The sequence below is a fragment of the Anarrhichthys ocellatus genome, unplaced genomic scaffold (assembly GCF_004355925.1).
Source record: "Anarrhichthys ocellatus isolate YVR2014 unplaced genomic scaffold, GSC_Weel_1.0 scaffold53, whole genome shotgun sequence".
In the NCBI taxonomy this organism is placed as follows: domain Eukaryota; kingdom Metazoa; phylum Chordata; class Actinopteri; order Perciformes; family Anarhichadidae; genus Anarrhichthys; species Anarrhichthys ocellatus.
The window spans coordinates 603088-623413 of NW_022280083.1; the positions used below are offsets into that span (position 1 = coordinate 603088).

The 20326-nt window shown below is 41.5% G+C and overlaps 1 protein-coding gene across 1 annotated transcript in view; it reads left to right on the top strand.

Annotated features, from left to right (window-relative positions):
- adamts3 (ADAM metallopeptidase with thrombospondin type 1 motif, 3) overlaps positions 1 to 20326 on the top strand; it is a 120690-nt gene that overhangs the window by 64344 nt on the left and 36020 nt on the right. Inside the window, exons 6-9 of the mRNA XM_031870549.1 lie at positions 2822 to 2905; positions 5605 to 5761; positions 14811 to 14916; positions 19694 to 19837. Of these exons, the coding sequence (XP_031726409.1) occupies positions 2822 to 2905; positions 5605 to 5761; positions 14811 to 14916; positions 19694 to 19837 (491 nt within the window). The remainder of the gene's footprint in view (positions 1 to 2821; positions 2906 to 5604; positions 5762 to 14810; positions 14917 to 19693; positions 19838 to 20326) is intronic.

The following is a 20326-nucleotide window of genomic DNA, read 5'->3' on the forward strand; positions in this document are numbered from 1 at the left end:
CCCGTGTGGAAAACAGACATATTGTTTAATGAGCGGATAAACTCAGTGAGAAATCACTGGCCCAAAGAAGATAAATCCCACTGCGCCGGCCGCCTGTCGCTTCAGTCCGAAGGCTGCCGGCTGCTGATGAGGCCTCCTCTCAATCATGAACGGTGCCGGAGAGCTGGATGAGATGGTGATTTGTTCACTGATGCGATTGGTGCTCGCTGTACGGTCGATCGGTTAGCGGTGAAACAACAGTGATAAAGACAAGGTGACGGGCGATCGCACACACACACACACACACAGGCGTACATCACGCTGAGCCTGTTAAAGGTCAGCTGTCAATAAAATCTATGTTGTTCTCGTTTATAGTTGTCATGAAAGGCATGACATCTCTGCACAATTTACAATATGTAGGGGATAATACTGTGGTCATTTGCCAATGTAAAAATATATTAAGACCATTCATTTATGTTTTCCATGCGTTTTGCACCCAAAATGAAATAGTTTCTTTTCTCAAGCCATTCACTCCGTTTCCCTGCTTAACCTGAGGGTTTGCTAAAACCTACAAGGTTCATTTATTGTCATTGTACAGGGTTGCACAGCGGACTGCAGTCTGTTGTCTCATTTTGCTCCATAAGAAGATACACGCATAAAACAAATGTACAACTTATTTACAATGCTATTGATTTTGTCATTCTACCTCTTGGACAGAAAGCAAAAACATCTTTCCCGAAATGTCGAAACTACTCCTTTAACATTCTCCATGTCTATTCAGCTCCTATCAACTCGTAGCTGACCACCATCCTAACATGTAAGTTACCGTATAATTCAAATTATTACACTGTTTTGTTTAATACTCGACTCTAATTTGTCAATTAGAGGACAATTTCTAGCAATGAAATCATTTTTTAGTCAATAAAATCCTTTTAAAATATATATTTTGTGTCAAATATGTAATTTCTTTAGTAAGTAGCGGTGTAGTAAGTAAAATAATCTACATAAAACTAACGTCCAAATTGTACTCACTAAGCAAAATGATCATGATAAATACATTTGCAGAGCTATGAGAGAACTCAATGGAGCTTAGCGGTACATCAGGAGAGCGGTTCTATTCGTGCTTCACCATCATGACCTCATACATCAGCTGCTTGGTTACCAGCTGATTAGCAGCGTCCAATCACATTCACGCAGATGCGAGTTCTCTGCTTAGATGAGCGTTCATGAGCGTGTTTAAGTTTGTTCTCCCAGCAGAATCCTCACCATTCCTCCTAATACAATACATTATAATTTAATTATCGTCATTGCAGTTTAATCAAAATGCATTTGGATATTTCTTTCTGCAGGGTGAAAATGATGCTGAGCATCTCGAGGTCAATCAGGGACCATGCACATGGAGTCATTTAAACCGAGAATCCATCAGTGTATTCAATATGTCGCAGACACCCACCGACACACTGAGCGACGCTGATCCCTCTGAGGGAGAATTGATCCCTCTGGCTGATTACATCCACAGAATAGGTCTGTGGGAGATAATGGTGAAGAGTGTACAGCAGCGCGGGGACTGTCTCTATGCATTACTTCAACAACGGTCTGAATACTAAACACGCTTCCTTCTTTCTCTCCCTGCTCCTCATTTTAAAGGCACTAAATAATATATTCTAACCATGGCAATTCAACATACCTTCTCTGGTTGTTTATATTTGTCACAAACACCTTAGATAGATCCAGACATGGCAATGCATCTGCACACACACACACACACACACACACACACACACACACACGCACACACTCAAGCTTTGATTCTCTGTCTAAATCTTTGACTTTTTTTCAGAACTCCCCCGGGCGAGTCGAGTCGGGTTTGCTTTTATTTTCAGTTGAGCAGAAATGCTTCGTGCCATAATCACCAGCATACTTTCATACATGATTTGAATATCGACATTTGACTGTTGCTTCATTGATTTTTCGCTGCGGTTCAAAGGTCACGTCTCTGACAGCGGTTGCCTAGAACAGAGTCTCATTAACCCTTTAAACTCGGGGTGTTTGTTTTGCACCTGTCGTATGTTATATTCTGTGGCCTCGTTTTTTCTACTACAGTATAAAAGTCCTGCGTTTTTATGGAAAGAAAACAATCATGGATAGAAGTAGAGGGAACTCAAACATGCTCTGCACATCTTTTGTGCAGTGCAACACAGTCATAATGCCATGAATCATAATCCTACTACTTTGATCATTTATTTTACGAAAATTGAAAAAAGAAATCTATACATACAACATCTTCCAAGTGTTTCCAATGTTGAAAAATGAAATTTGGCTCCACGGACGATATATATGAAACTATTTGCATACCTCTGCTCTCCTGTCCTCTCCTCTCCGCTCTGTGTTTAGCAGTCAAAGTTTCACAGAATGTCTGTCACATGACCGTTTGTCTCAGCTGAGTCATCACATATTCACAGTTGTGCTGAAGAGCCAAGAATTGAAGTTGTTTTTTTACAGGATCTGAAAAAACAAAAGCTCCTTTTTTTTTTAGATGCTAACTAAAACTTCTCTTCTTGTTTCCCTTCTACTGGTGTAATGTGAGGACGCTCCATCCTCGCCGCATTCGGCGGCTCCTTCAGGAAACCACAAATTAGCGGTTACGCAGGCCTCTGATTAGTCATTCATAGAGTGATTTGTTAAGAATGTTGTGTTTTCTTTCCTGCTCACTTCCTCTGATGAGATGAAAGCAGAAGCAGATGGGGGGGGGCGCAACTTGTCAATGACGCAGATGCCTAAAAAGAAATGCTATTTGTGTGAGCTGCTGACCTTGAGTGATTTATCTTTATCTGCTTCTCAGGTGAACGAGATTTACCACGACGAGTCGCTGGGGGTCCACATCAACGTGGTCCTGGTGAGGATGATCATGCTGGGCTACGCCAAGGTGAGTTCAACACTCCATTTCTGTTGATGGGAAAAATCTGCCTCCTCCGGTGAGAGATGATTGGTGAGTGGGAGGAGACTGTTCTGTAGCTTAGAGACACGCTCCTCCACACTTGTACAGGGCTGCAGCTATTATTTTCATCTTGCATTAATTGACAAATCATTTAAACCAGAAAATGGAAAAGGAATTGCCATCACATCATCAGAGCCAGAGGTCCTTTGCACTTCACTATGCATGTCGGTACACGGCTGCTGCACTACAGAGCCGGTAAACACACTTCAAATAAAAGTAAAAGACAGAAAGTGGCCTTTGAAATTGTTTAGTTTAAATGCAGTATTGATAAAAACACAACAGCTCCAAACATGGGTTACAAAGCAGCAGCAGGATGCAATATAGAAAGCAGAGAGTTGGACACAAGAAGCCAATAATAACACTGTTTTTTGACAGTGACTAGAAAACGAAAAGGGAAAATGCCAGAAAGAACCTCCAGTAGAAAATAATAGTGTCCCCATAGGAAGAACAACACAGTAACTAATCTAGATGCAGGAGTTGACATCAGCATTTTAAACACCGTTCTGCTGCTAAACAACAATCAGCAGATACCTCTAAGAACTCTGTGTGCTTTATTCTCTGTGTCATTATTATTCATTCATAGCATCATTAACCGTCCTGAGAGTTTGCCAACGGATACATTCACCAACAATGTGATGATGTTCACATGCACAACACTGATCGTCGTGAAGAACAGACACATGCTCAGGTCTCATTTCCTGTTGTCCGATTAAGTGATGGTTTGGGATTATATATAGATATGCACTCGATCAGCACAAATCACCCTGAACATTGGCCCAAATGCTTCAGAAGCCCTGGCACAGAGATGTCGTAGACACACACACACGCACACACACACACACTTAAAAGTCTGTGTGCAGCATTGTGTTGTGTTTGCTGTGGGGAAACAAAAGCTCAGCCCAGAGGTGAAGCATTTACCCGTCACCGCTGGCTGTTACGGTACACTAGAGGGAAAAACGAAAGTCACAAATATTAATGTCTAAAGTTTCCATCCGGAGTAAACAAACAGAACCAATTCATCTACAGAGCAAACAGTTTTTAAACGCTCTGATGCTCCCAAAGTGTCACGCCTGCTATTCATAGTCTGCTGTCTTTCATGTGCAACATCACAGTAATAACAAATACCGACACACTGCGTTTTGTTTTCATGCTGGTGTTTGTGAGAAGTGGTTATTTCAACCTCACGTTGTCTCGCCGACCCAAACGCAGGACACCGACAAGAGGAAAGTGAAGCGATGAGGACGGTTTATGAAGGTGGATGTGGGGGGAAAGTCTGATTTCTAGTGGTGCCAGAGGTCAGAGGTTAGAGTGGAGCTGGAGACCGGAGACACGAGGCAGAGCACAGATTGGCGGCTGGATGGGATCGCGGCCAGACAGCGAGCAGGTGTGCCGGATTAACTGCTGATGTTTGCGTGTACGGGAGAAGGATATGTTGAAGGAGCGGCCTCTCAGGACCCATCGTCCACTAACCAGGAAATCATTTTGATCGCTCTGTGTTAGGTGTCGATGCGTGATAATCACTCATGTCAATACATCCTTCACAAAATGCTCTTGTGGTCTGTCTTATATTTGTATCTAATACAGCGAAGGCAACACTGTGTGCTTTGTGCCAACTTTACATATTTCTATAATGTTCAAGTATTTAGTGCTAGCTTCACGTTTTGTTACATGTTAGCTAGACTTACTCATTAACGTTACTGTCAAATAACTGCTTTATTGGCCAAGCAGGCAGCTTATAAAGTACACAAGTTAATCTGATTGATTTCCCACTGTTGAGTCTCCACGCTGCGTCCCAGCTGGGTGTATTTCACCCACAGGCTTTATGAAAGTATAAACAGGTCTTACATCGTCTTAACGTCTGATTAATAACGATTTATGATAATATACGGCAGACAACAAGAGCAATTTCAAAAGGACTTAGAGAGTGTTTTTTTTAAACACACAACCCCCACCACCTACTTTCTCGTCCTCTCTTGTCTTCTCTAAGCGTCCTCGGAATGAATTTTACAGCAAGCCGTCGCATTCGTAATCTTTCAAAAGATGCCCACAAAAGAATTTGATGGAGGGGCGAAGCGATCAAAATGTTTATTTCCTGGTTAGTTCGACGGCGGGTCCGGAGAGGCCGCTCCTGCGAGACATCCGTCTCACGCTCGCAATCATCACCAGTTCCATTTCAAACACCAGTTAATCTCACTCACAGGCAGTGGTCCTGTGGCACAGAGAAGCAGCTTACAGCAAGTAAGCTAGATTTACCGTCGGGTTGATGAGTGGATGGAAGGTCAGGTGTTCAGTCTGGACAGGCGAGGTGAATGAGCCGTGAGAGCGCACACTACGAACAGACAGAAGACACAGAGGGTGAGGGACACCCTGGGAAAACACAAGGGGACACTTCAGTTAACTGGTCACTTGTGAAAAAACCCAGAGTCCCCATGTTCAATCTGTGTCTGCACAGAATGCTCCTCACACCTGTGACGGTTAACAATCTCTGCAATTGTATGGTCTGCTGACAGAATACTAACATGTTCATTTACTCTGTCATGGTTCTCTCTCTCTCTCTCTCTCTCTCTCTCTCTCTCTCTCTCTCTCTCTCTCTCTCTCTCTCTCTCTCTCTCTCTCCATCCTGTCAGTCCATCAGCCTCATCGAAAGGGGGAACCCTTCACGGAGCCTGGAGAATGTGTGCCGCTGGGCGTTCGTGCAGCAGAAGGGCGACCTCGAGCACGCCGAGCACCACGACCACGCCATTTTCCTGACTCGCCAAGGCTTCGGCCCAACGGGGATGCAGGGTAAGGCCCCCGCAGAGGAAACGCCGGCATTCAAATGAGAATGCGCGGCTGCCTTGCAGAACTTTGGACCTGCACTGTGTGGTTCATCTCAATGCAGTCACGGGAAGTTATCCAACTTGACACACAGCAGTGAGAGCAGCCTGACTTGGGAATGTGCAACCTGTTCTTTGGTTTAAATCTGACATTAATGCAACAGTTTTAATAGTTTTCCACACCATCCTCACAAGTTGGCATCAACATACAAATATGCAAGTTAGAAGGGATCCCTCTCCCGGGATGGGAAGTACAATAGATGGCATGTGCACAGAATGAACAACATAACAGAGTTACAACACATTCAATGCATATGACATGAATTATTCATACACACAGATTATTATGGTATATCATAATACTACACTAAGATAGGTTTGTACCCAATCATACTCACCTTTACATGTCAAAATATACATATAATCATGTTTTTACTGAGATGATATCACGAGATCAGCAGCTCTTTTGATGACCTCTGATGTTTCTCTGTTAGCATTGTTTTGCACATGTCATTGACAGTTCTACATGTTATGGAAGGAAGATATCCATTCATTAACAGATAACGTAAGGGGGGATATCCATCTCGTGGTTAGGATTTATTTTGGTTGTTTATATAATGTTTGGGAGGCTCAGTATCTGAACCCCAACGATATCGCACAGCTCTCATAAGATAGATAGATAGATAGATAGATAGATAGATAGATAGATAGATAGATAGATAGATAGATAGATAGATAGATATGTACTTTATTCATTCCCAGGGGGAAATTTGTATGTTACAGCAGCAAGACACACCAAGAAGCAAAGTAACAGAGTAACCAAAAATATTAAGTATTAGAAAATGCACAATATATACAATAGAATAACAGAGTAGGACAAATTAAATATCAGAATATAGAATATATAAGATAAAACAACAAAATTGCACAGTATATACAATGAAATAGAATAGTGTTAAATGAACTAATAGGTGAAAAACAATAGTGCAAAAATCAACCCCAGCAAACAACAGTGTAGCAGTGTGTAGTTATGTGGAGGATGATTTGGCCAGAGGTGATTTATTGTACAGTCTAAAGCAGAGGGCAGGAATGTTCTCCTGTATCTTTCCTTGTGACAGCGGAGCTGGATCAGTCTGTTGGAGAAAGTGCTCCGCTGTCCCTGCAGTAGGTGGTGGAGAGGGTGGTCCGGGTTATCCAATATGGATAATAATTTCTTCATTAGTGAAATCTGTCCAGATTCTGTGTGATTACATTTTAAATGCAGTAAGCGTTTCAAGGTAAAGCTACAGGGCTTCTGTCTGAAAAGAGCCCCGACCAATCAGAAAGCCTCTTTATACCAATATCAAGCGCTAACAGCACGACCGATCTCCCAAGGGTAACACCCCTATGCTTATTAGGGCTTCATTAGTTGACACTTTTCCTTAATTTGTATTCTTATGAATGCAGACCTGGAAGGTCTGGAGGCTCAGGGCGATTCAGAGCATCCGCCAGATATTGACTGCTTCTTATTTCCTCCACAGCAGCCAGCCTGAAACAATGAGAGCAGCTAACTGTCCACCATCGATGCTATTAAAGGGCCATTCGACTTGCTCTCTGACTTTTTTCATTTGCCTCTTTGAACACCAGCTGCATTTCATTTCTTTTAATTTGGTAGGAAGTTGTTTGCTTTGGCTTTGGCTGATCTGCTCATTCCTTCCTTTTTGACGCTTCAATGTCACTCAAAGCAACAAGAAAAAGAGGCAGAAAGCTGCTTTTGTGCCGGACCTTATTGTTCTGTTTGAGACTCAACTTTACTTTGATTTTAAGAGTAAAGAATTGGCAACCCTTGCTGTCTTCCGTCCCGCTGTTTTTGAAAATTTATTTCTGAGCAAAAACCAAATCTTTTGAAGCTCCTTCTCATGTTTACCAGCACAGACACAGGAGAGGAGTTAAGTGCTCGGATCCTCCATCCACACAGCAGTTATTCTCCAACAGTGGAGAGTAAAATACATCCATTTATTGCCACGTAATGCAAGATTGCAGTTTTATGAATACAAGGGGGATTTTAATAATGTATCCTCTTGTTACTGTGTTTCATCAGTTGGGAGGAATGAGCCAATAGCTGCTGCCTGCTTTAAATCAATCAAACATGACGATTCCCACAGCGAGCAGCCTTAAACTTACCTCACCTGAAATCACTTTATCTTAAACTTGTGTTAAGACACCGACGTCCCGTCCAACCAGCTCGTTACTTTTAATGAGTCCCACCTTTTTAGTCACTAACACCTCAGGTGTTGTTTGCAAATGCCGGTAAAGTTTGACGCCATCAAAATAGCAGCTGCTACAGCAGAGTCACTAAACCTGTCGGATGACAGGTTATTAAAACGTTGCCACCTGTGAGTTCACGACACTCCGTTCACAGAATACAGATCCCTTTTAATTGGCTAGTGTGAACAAAAACAACATAATATAATATAATATAATACCTGCACTGTGAGACAGTGAACCTGCATCATCCAGGATTGGCTTAACCGGACCTGGTAGTTGAAAACTCATTTCACTTTTAAGCTGATTTGTCCTCCAGCGCCGCTTAAGCACAGCCGGCTCTCAGACATGTGGTTGTCAAGGGACAGACCGTCTCTCGCTCATTTGGCGATGCAGGAAGCACGAACCGATCTCGACGCGACCGTGCGGGCTCAGACTCCGGGGAGTTGTTATTTTCTGGTCTGTAGATTCTGTCACAGCTGACAGAGCTACATGGGTAGCTCTGGAGAAAAGATGCGTCGTTGTGAGAAAGAATAAATAGTGTGGCTATACCAGCTACCAACAGGCGTAGAAAGATGTGCGTGTGTTTTATGTTGATGCGAGGCAAGCACTGCATCTATTACACTATTCTATTATTATTGAAGCATCAGTGACAGCTACTGCAGAAGATCAGCAGCTGACTCCTGATTTTAGTAAAAGCAGGCAAACACTATGTTTAAGTGGGCTGCTCGCCTTCAGGGATGCTCTGTAATTGAACTGAGTTCAATGCTGCACAAAACCATTTAACACACAGGTTTGAAACCATTCAACCAATGTGTTATTGACTGCAGCCACTCACAGCACAGTGGGTTTGTTGTGTGATGCCTGTCTCGTGCTCCACTGTTCTGAACAGTCTGTACGGTATATCAAGGCAATGAAGCCTGCTTGTTGCAATTACTCATTTGGATGCACTGTATTCCAGTGAAGACATGTCAACACATGCTCTGAATTCCAAAGGTTATGGGATGTGCAATACACATCCAACTGGCAAAGATGCTCACGTTCATGGAGTATAGGAGGCAGAGGCATGTAGATGGAGATTCATAAAAAGCAGTGTTTGTTATGGAAGTCCAATGTATGCAATATCACATGTTAAAGAAATGATCATGAATAAATGCACACATAAAATATACAATATTACCAAAACATTACCAAACAATATTATGAAATGTTGCTTTGGTCTAAATGAGCTGACAGTCACATAACTTTTTGTTTTTTGTGATTATATATTTCATTATCTAGTTCATAATGTCTTATTTATTTGTTAATTAAAAGGTGCTCAAGACGGAATTGAAGAGCATATGTATTGCCTCCACATGGCTAACAACTAGCTGCTAATGGTGCAACAGCGCTGACAGAGCTAACAGTGTTAACCTGAGGGGAAACTGGAGGGTGGGCGCTTGTAATATGATATATATATATATACACTTTGAGTTTCCATACTTACTTTTTAAGGTTCAGTAATTGCAGTAGCTTTCTTAAATAGCACAAGGGGTGCCGAATGTGTGTACAAAGTACTCTGTGTTAAATACAGTATATAACTACTATTCTTGGTGACCATTGCATCTCTTCATTGAGCCTCTGAATCCATATAGAAGTTTCTACAGTCTTAATAATAAACATCCAACTGAACAGACCTTTTTAACAGATCTTTTTCTGAGATGTGGTCAGTGATTCAGAGGTATTGACCCAGATTATAAAGTCTCCCTGATGGGCTGAAAGTTATTCTACTTCATCACATGCTGTTTGTGCAGCAGCAACAACAAAAAAAGGCTGTTTCTGTGCCGGACCTTTTTATTGTACTGTTTGGGATTCAACTGAACTTTGGTTTTAGGAGTAAAGAATTGACAACACTTAGTGAACTTTTCTTTCCTCCACCCTGCTGTCTTCCTTTTATATCTGTGCAGAAACCAAAAGTTCCTTCTCCTTCTTTTACCAGTAAAGTTCAAGACACGGGAGAGAAGATGTGTGCTCGTAATCTCCGTCCACAGCCAGCCAACAAATATGCCCCAACAGTGAAGAGAACAATACATTGTTGAATTGAATTGTTCTATTTATGTTCAGGACATTTGTGTTGGAGTTGTGTGAATACGAGGTGATTCAATGACATACACTCCGGCTACTCTGTTGTATCAGTTTCAAGCTGGAACCTATTGGGAGGAATGAGCCAATAGCTGCTGCCTGCTTGAAAATCAATCAAGTATGATGATTCCCACATCGAGCAGCCAGTCATGAAGGATATAAAGACATGATTGGCTTCATGGCTTCCCGAAGGACTCTGCTAATCAAAGGCGGAATTATTTCAATGCTGTCTGGGGGGGAGGGGGACACACACATCCACAGCTCGCCTACATTACAATCACAACCCTGCAGTCCTCCCTTGAGCCATTGTTACATTTTAATAAGCCCGCAGCCACGCTGTAAGAAAGATGCCATTTAGCCTCTCTGTTTGAGTGTGACATGTTTTGAGATTGAATCATTTTCACAGGCGGATATAAACAAAACAATTGACCAGAATTCAGCCCCGCGGACAGCGAGCACACAAAAAGAGGTTGATGGAAACCGTTGATGGCAACGATAGAATGGAAATACCAGTTCCCTAAATAGCAAATCTCATCCATCAAAAAGTACAACAATCAAAAAGCTATTCCCGCTGCATTACATCGGAGCTTTTGTCAAGGTTGTGCTCCTGCATTTGCTAAGCCTTCAGCAAGTCTGCTTATACACGTAAGCCGTTAATTACCATCAAATACCCTTCACTTCTGTTTCATCACACAATGGAAACGGTCCTCTTTGGTCTTTCGTCCAGCTTAAAACAACCTGTTATTACAACTTAAATATAGGTTTACCATATAGACGGCTCATCAGAATAACTGCTGCTGTCTCAATACGAACGGCTCTGCAGTGCATTGAGTGCATTAAAGTGAGGCGTTTCACTCTGTAAGGTGGAAAAGTTAAATGGACTACCAAATGTACGTAGAAATGGGGCAAGCCATTCTGTCCCGTGGAGAAGAGCTTTCAGAAGCACAACAACATGATTGTCCTTTTTAAAGCACATTTGTGGGCTTATAATTGGCTACTTATGTATGAAGTGTTGTGGTGCAAGTTACTTGTGGTGTAAACTAAAGGGTTCCAGAGTCACTTGAATTCCCTAAACTTCCAGGGCTGTAGACTCCCTCAGCAGTCCTCCAGAAGATGAGCAACTAAAAACATGATCTTGCTCTTTCATTAAAAACTCAGAAGTTGGTGAAAAGACTTTGAATAGATTAGAAAAGTCAACTGTGAGTGCCAAGGAGCGTTTAAAAAACAAATGTCCAAACAAATGGATATTTGTCAAATGTCAGCTACCAAAATTATAGATATTATGAAAAAGATCATTTTAAATTGTTATTTTCATTTGGAATGAAGTATCGCTGTAATCAGTGGCTTTTCTCCCACTGATGACTATTTCCTAAACACGACAGTACTATTTACAACACAATGATACAATGACCGAATTGGCACCATTTAATGAATGAACGTCAAAGCTTTTAATATTATAAAAAATGTAAAACATTTCTAAGTAGCCTACAATGTGGCTAATGTTAGCCAGGTAAGCTAGTTAGCACCACTGTCAGTTTGCTCAGAGATGTAATACTTTACGTGAAACCTGTGAGGTGTGTTAGCATTAGCTTTCACTGCTAGCTGGATCATTGTGGCTCAAGCTACAAGCTTCAGACATGTTGTAGACTCTAAGTGTAAAAATGTGATAATTTTAGGAAGCAATACTTGAAGGGGTTAATGCTCAGCCTCACGTTTATCTCTGAAGTCAGCGGTAGGATTAAGATTTAGTCACAGAATCTGCTAATGTTAGCTGCACGGTCGCTACCAACAGAAGGCAATATGAGGGGGATGCTATCCAAAATGACCAAAACTCATCCCCCCTTTTTAACCTTCTATCCATTTAGTTGAATATATTGGTCTCCTCCGCCTGACTCATTGAGGATTCATCTGATGGAGGTTTGATATCATCTATGGCCCCGACCACGGCTCTGAAATGTAGTCTTCTGCGGGCGCAGACTGTGATTCCAGCAGCACGTTTAAGTAGCTGTGCTGTGTATTGATCAATCTGTGGTGCTGGCCGTGGTGCTGAAACAGCAGATGGTTTGAAATTGAGAAGTCGCCTACTAGCTACCACATACAGGAGATAAAATCCATGTGGTACTGATGAAATCTATGCTTTACCTACCTCCATTTATTGTCTTTTTTTATGAATTCAACTAACCCTTGTTTTCCTTCATATATATCTGGGAACATACTGCATATCTACAGAAAGAAGGAAGAGCTGTGTATTGTTATTCAGAACAGCCAGAGACATTCATCGGGACAATAGACAAAGGTTATAATAGATGGTTTGTGTGGGTTGAAATCCTCCTGCTGGCTGCAGGTTCATGAGGTGTTTGTTGTCTCATCTAAAGCGGCAATCTCAAATATTTTCTTTGAAATAAATGTCTGACAATCTATCACCGAAAGAATGAACACAATCAGAATCAGTATCAGAATCAGAACCATTTATTGCCAAGGAAGTTTGCACCTACAAGGAATTTGTCGTGGCGGGTGGTGCGTAACATTTAACAATAAACAATAACATTAAACTATCAGCAATCAACACAGTGCAAGAAATAGAAACATATTAAAATTTACAATAAAGAATAAAATATAAAATAAAGTGCACAACAAAACAGATACCAGGACTGTAAAACAAGTGAAGTGTAAGTGAAATGTTAAAAGTGACGAGAGTGTTTAAATAAAGAAACAGGGATGTGCAGAGGAGAGACCAGAAGGAAATGTCCTGGGGATGTCAGAGTCAGTGGGGGACCCGGGCTTTGTTAATGAGCCTGACTGCGGACGGGAAGAAACTGTTTGTGTGGCGTGAGGTCTTGGTTCCGATGGACCGCAGCCTCCTGCCAGATGGAAGGGGCACAAACAAATCATGTCCAGGGTGAGAGGGGTCGGCTACAATCTTTTGTGCTCGCTTCAGGGTCCTTGAAGCGAACAAGTCCTGGAGGGACGGCAGATTGCAACCAATCACCCTCTCAGCAGAGCGAATGATGCACTGTAGTCTGCCCTTGTCCTTGGCTTGTCCTTGTCCACAATGGTGACTCAACCTATGGCCCACTGCTGTAAGTATTGAAATATTTATATATTTGCAGTTTTACAAACTGGGTGTCTGAGGCTACATTCACAGAGAAGATAAAATGCTGTCGCATGGAATTTCAGACACAACCCCGAACTCCAGACAGCTAAACTTTAAGCACCATTCCTTTGTTTTCACTCAAATAGAAATTGTAATTCACTAAGGATTGCCACTTTAAAGCCTCTGTGTTGTTCTGGTCTGGGCGGTACGAGTGGCAGACGCTGCATCCACACCTCACATTTGTGCAACTTTCAATGACATGTTTGTTTATCTCTGAGCCTGTTCCTGAGATAAGAGTTGATCCCTCAACATCTTGTTCAATATCATTGTAATCCCACCTTATTGACCCGACCTGCCAGATCCGACCACCGCATTCGATTTTAATAGAAATGAGAGGAATAATCCAATATTTGTGCATTCACATGAGCCCTCTGGTCATATTCAGAGGGAAAGGTAGTGTTTGATGAAACCAGAGAATAAATGTACCTTATTCATCCATATTGCTGACAGCCGACATCATCTCTTCTGTTGGATTGACTTGCAGTGCTATTGGGGCTTTAATGGAAAAAAGTCTGTCAGCATGTAATCTGTGTCTCTTTTCATATTGCTCTCTTTTCTCCGACGGACCTTCGTCTTTTTCTTTAAAATCCCCTTCAATACAATATTTGATCGTTTTTTTCTCATTCTCTTTCCAACTTCTGCTTCCTTCTATAAAACCACAAGTCTGCATTTCAAACATTTCACCTCCTGTATTTCAGTCGGGTCTTTTTGCCAACACGAAACCGGCTGATTAGAGGACCAATTGGTTTCAGGACGTTTTAATTAAGACGGAAATCCCAGGAAATCGCACGCTCTTCACAAAATAGACGTTTTTACAGAGTAATCAATGAAAAAAGATTCACCCGTTCTGGTGTAGATGCAAGGACGACAACGTTCCACTGAAAAGTGCACCAACTAATCCCCTTCTAAACAACTTCAGTATGAATTTAATTTCTTGTTGGTTTTTATTTTCAGTGCCAGTTTGTTTCAACATGAATTCTCTTATTGTGTAACAAACAGACCAGTCTGAACTTTAAATTCAAACCCAAAACTCTGGAGAGAGGAAGCATCCATTCATTCAAGAAGCTCAATCAGACTGAGAAATGATAAAAAGATGGTTTGGATGTTTACGATCAATGAATTTATGTTGATGCAGCGCTCACCTCTAACTTCCCAGGCTGTCAACCAGGCATCAGCTTGCTGAAACTGAATGTATATTAGCCAGTTTAAGTCAGCTATATTTTGAGTAATTAAGATGAACGATCAAGTACGAAGGACTCCTAACCTGAGAAAGCAACGGTGGTGAACTCCCACATCAAGATATCACCGAACTCTGTCTTATGTCATTGTTTTGATTGAGAGGACCCCAAGTGGTAGACAATTACTTATCGCGTTCAAATCCGATCATGAGGAATCATCTATCATGTCAACATTCGAACAGTTTTCTTGATTTAACAGAAGTCAGTTTGACCTGAATTTCTTTCCAGTAACCTTCATCCTCTCTCCTGCTGTGCTTCAGGTTACGCTCCGGTCACAGGAATGTGCCACCCGGTCCGGAGCTGCACCCTCAACCACGAAGACGGCTTCTCCTCGGCCTTCGTCGTGGCTCACGAGACCGGACACGTGTAGGTTTTTATTTTACATTTGTCCTTCTTTGTCTTTACTCCTCTTTCCGAGGTGACACTGTGTTGTGATGTGAGCGAAGACAATGCCCTTCTGCAGAACGCCAGACTCTCACATGTTCAGTGTGAACGTCTTTCCTGGGCTTTGTGTCCCCCGTGATCTCTATGCTAACTGACATGGCAGACCTTTAAGCGGCATGGCCTTTGGCAGTGAATATGTGGTTCTTCATTGAATATCGAGCACAAGTCCAAACACAAAAGCGCTCGGCCTCTGTTTGTCATCATGTTCACCCTTTTGCTTTTTCCACCCATGAATACGGCTCAAACGTAGTCCACACTTCCTGCAACCTATTTCATCTGCAGCACAGATCACAACACTGGGTTTCTTACAATTACACACACACACAAACATAAAGACACTAAACAATGGAAAACACTGCTTGGAAAATCGTTGAAGCCTGCCAACCCCCGAATCCTGCGGGAAAGCAAATCTTGAAAAACATGCAGATAAAACTTGCCCCGCTCCGCTCATTAATGTGAGACAGTAGAAGCTAAGAGACAGATTATGGGTTACTCATGGAGAGATTAATAGAGGCCGCATCACTCTTTGCTGCCATAGTTCTCTAAATTCACTCGCCACCATTTCATTATGACAGAACAACACCTCATTATCAGTGTGAAAAGGACACGCTGTCCTACTTCCTGCCAACAGTCCCACAAAGCAATTGTTGCATTTAATAGACGAGTGTCTATTATATATAAGTAGTAAATCTGTGATACAGCCTAAGTCTAGAGTCCTGTTACTAGGCAGCCCATTAAAGCAAACAAAAAAACTGATTACTAAGATAATTAATGCTAAAATTTGCATATAGTAGACTAAGTAATACATTACATATGCCAGGATAGAACTGTGCATGGAGACTTTGGTGTATTAAGAGCTAGAAACTGTGTGGAGTGTCAGCTTTGCTGCCAGTTTGTCCTTGTGGTGAACTGCTGCCTAAAATGCATTTTCCCCAAATACTGCCGAGTCTGTAAAACTGGACAGCCCCAACTGCAGAATGAGTCCTCATTACTCTTGTTGTTAATAGCCTTAGTATATTCGTATTGATATTTGCAGGCCCTCCATCTGGCTGAGACGTAAAGGAGCATCTCTTCCTTTATAAAAAACTAATACCAATACATTTAAAACAACACGTTATTATTGACTGCAAAGAGCGGTGACTAAATGAGATTGGGGCTCATAATTTGCTCTTTACTTCCAACATCTCAACGTATAAAATGTTCCAGCAGATTCAAACACCGTCTGTGTGGCGTAACTGACAGGACGACAAACACAAGCTTTTATCTGCCGCTCTTTTCCTTTTGAGCTCGTTGGAATTGAAATGACCTGAAAAGGTGAGCAGGACGGCGGCGTAGAGAAAAGAAAAGCCGTCCTACAGCAGCAGCTGTTTCACAGAGTCAACCAGCTGAGACGTTCGAGGATCCGTCCTGCTGAGATGTCCCCGAGCGACACGCACCATATCCTCCAACTTCACGGCTGTTGCTCCGCGTCCGACCCTGGGGGCGAGTGAGCCGAGGGGTTTTATCTTCAGGCTTTTCTCTGGAGAACAACCAACGTGGGCTGTATGTCCTGAGACAGCAGATACACAAGAGGAAGCGTAACCAGTGAGTGTAATGCAAAGAGAGGCTTTCCTTTGTGGAAATGCTGAAGTGCCCTCTCATCACAACCATTGGCAGGTGCGCAGCCTGTGATTTTCTGTAGTTTGATTGATTTCTTCTCCCGCCCACATTCCAATGAGAGCCGCTCTGCGCTGCCTCTGATTGTCTCGTACTCGTTGCTTTGTTAAGATTCCTGCTGATGAATCAGATTGGTGGGAGGTTGGCAGGGTTAATGATTTCAACTTTCATAATGACAGCAGCCTTCTTGTAAAGTGCTCTTATTTATAATTACAATTCCCTGATTACGGGAGAAAAATTAGTGTTTTTGTTATGTTGCTGTGCATGCTGCCTATTTGGATGTAATACAATTACAGCTTTGTTGGTAATTCACATTTTGATGTGGGGTCAAAATGTTAACCTCAACGCTGACACATAATGATAAGTGGCTGCATGAGGAAAAAAGATCCAGTGAAGATTGTACCGGAATGTATATTTGCGGATGATTTTGATCACAGATATGATTGTATTTGGTATTCTTACGAAATAATCAGTGTTCTTTTCACAGTATTTGGTATTCTGTATATATACATATATATATAATTCACACATAGATGCACCGATAATTAAAACTACTAATGCCAAGATACATTTTTCTCTGATCAAAGCAAGGATATGAATAAACATACAGTACATCATTTATTTCTTAATGATTTGAATTCTTTATTTTCAGCTTTCGGTCTAAAGGACCTTCATCAGGACCGAAAACTAAAAATAAAGTCTTCTCTGCATATATTGAAGTGTGCGGATATTTATTCTACCAGTTTCAGCTTCTTGATATTCAAGATGAAGCCGGGTGACGCGGTGGTTATCCTGCTTTTATTGGTTTTAACTGTTTTTATGCGAATAAACAGTAAAGCTGACAATAACAAATCTAAAGGATAACTTATTGAATTTCAAGATGTGACCATAGATCAGAGGAAGAGTAAATGCTTCAGGTGTGACTTGATTGGCATCACAGTAAAGAATGAAATACTGTCTGGGTTTATATATATATATATATATATATATATCTTATTTTTATGTAGATATGAAGGGATCATTCTAAGCTAACGAAAACACAACGAGTCTTAGTTTCAGGTGATTATACACTAACGGAAACATAGTATTTAATATATTCTATGTCTGCCATTGACTCCCCCTATATCCCACACACTGGTCCTTTACAGTGTATCAGTGTTGATAATATAACTAGAGAGGGATTGTCTGCTTCTACATATCGAGAAGGCTTTAGTGAAACGACTACAGTAAAACATAAACAACAACAAGTTTAAAATTATGTTACAAACTCAAACGCTGTGGTTTTGCATTTAACAATATTTTTAATTTTAATGTCAAACTAATTTAAGTATACAAAGCAATATTGTCTCCAAACTCCAAAAAGCACATTTAGTTTTTTGCTGTAAGCACATTCAGCCGGGGACAGTTGACGCACTGAATCCAGTCGGCTTTTGCAGATGTAAAGAGGAGAGACATTTTCATAAAGCGGATACCAGAGCTGAAGAAGTCAACATGTCGTGCATTTCTAAAAATAACACTGGAACATACGGTATAGACGCCTCATCTGCTGACACAAATAATTATTGATGCTCACTGTGTGTTCCTTTCAGTCAGAGCCAGGACAGTACAGGATGTCCTTTATTAGGGCTGCATGATTATTTGAATTACTCATTGACCTTGGAAACGTCACGCATTTACTGGAGGAAGAACATTTTGTATCCTAAATGTATCATAACCCTGTTTATCCAGGATTCGTCATGTGTTTACAGTTGGGGAACAATATTGGCCGAAAATGTTGCGTTTCAACGTTAAGAAAAAGCGATGTATCTCCATCAAAACTCTGTAGTATTTTTCTCACAACATGCACAGCCTTATAGCGACGTGTGTGACAGGTGAGGCAGCTATCGGAAAGAACATAATGATGGATAGTGATTGCTGGAGCCCAAGAGAGCCACATGCAGTACAAACGCAGCAAACAAAGAGAAGAGCCCACCGTCTGTCCTCTTTATAAAACAATTCTTTGACGCTATTCAAGGCACTTAAATGTGAGTTATTTGGTATTAACAACAGTTTCATTATTGACTTTAAGTTCACAGAACAATAATTTCCGCTGGTTCCAATTCTTTTTTTTAACAAGTGCAGATATCAGTACTGTGCACATCTCTGTGAAGCAATTTATTCCTTTAAAGCGGAAAATCAAGAAACACACAGGAAATGTTCATTCATCCCACAGTTGGCCAGTATTGATCTCGGTTATGAATTCTGTTTCATAACAACATGTTTGAAGCATGAAAGTCCTCTCTTGACCTTTTGAAAAGCACAATCCTGACTCTAATCCACTAACTAGCTTTCTCTGAAACTTTACGAGACATCACTGTCGAAACGGAAGAAGAAGAAGAAGAATTTTAATCGGCTCGAAATACAAACGCAGGACATTAGACATGCTGTTGGAATGACGTTAAAGTGATGTTAAGCATACAATTTAATTTCTTACTTGGGGCACTTGTCAAACAATTTGAATATATTGTTATATTATCTTTATCTGGCAGGCTCCCATTAGGTAAGACCCGTCTTGTTAAGATTTACAACCAATCACAAATGACAACCAGTGTCCGTGACACCTGTTCGACTCCGGCTGGAGACATGTGTCCACTGTGTGCTCTCAATAAGGCCTCAAAATGTCCAAATGAATACTTTAAAAGAAGAGAAGAAAGAGGAATGTTTGCTGTTTTAGCCCTCAACAGTTTTTTCTGTTGGATTGTTAATCTTACTGTGAGTCAACCCGTTGGTAGCGAGGTAGGATTGATAGTCTTTTGGTGTGAGAATGTGTTGCTTGAGTCGGTGTTTGTAGTGAATTGGAAGAATAGAAGAGCGCTTTCTGGCCTGCACCTCACAATCCATAAACAGCTCAGAGATGCATCATTGAACTGTTTCAAAGAAGTTTTGCAGAAACAATTATTTCTCAAATAGATATCTGAATGTCATTTGTGGTTATTCATGCGTATTCAATTTTGCATGAGATCTGCAGCTTTGTAAATATCTGCTCGTCTCTCTATTGGAACAGGTTGGGAATGGAGCATGATGGCCAAGGCAACCGCTGCGGGGACGAAACGGCGATGGGAAGCGTGATGGCTCCTCTGGTGCAGGCGGCCTTCCACCGATACCACTGGTCCATGTGCAGCGGACAGGAGCTGAAGAGATACATCCAGTGAGTTCATGTCTGCAGTTAACAAACACTGTTTTATCACGCCATCCAAAAGAATAGGAATGCTGTTCCATTGGATCCATATCTGGCTTTATAGCAGCGTGAACGAATGAAGTTTAAAGAAATTAGGGCATATTTCATCTGAATCTGCTTAAAAATAAACCCAACATAGAGAATCATGCAGAATGGCTGCCATGATTATTTTTAGAGAATATCTGTATCCTCTCTGGATTCATAAGAACTTTGTAAAATAAACAAATGAGCGCGATCTATTCTTGAGACATGCAACGGACAAATTACAAATGTGGCCATGGAGGTTTGCTCCGTCAGCTGCACCAGAATCAATTTCTGACGGGGAGAGATCAGCAGTGTGTTGACACCAAACCACCAACAGGGAATCGATAGAGACGACAATGGCAACGTGCAATCAATCGCCATGCATTCTTTTTCCAGAGCAGCTCCCGGCTATTTGAAATGGAGCCATTTCGGAGA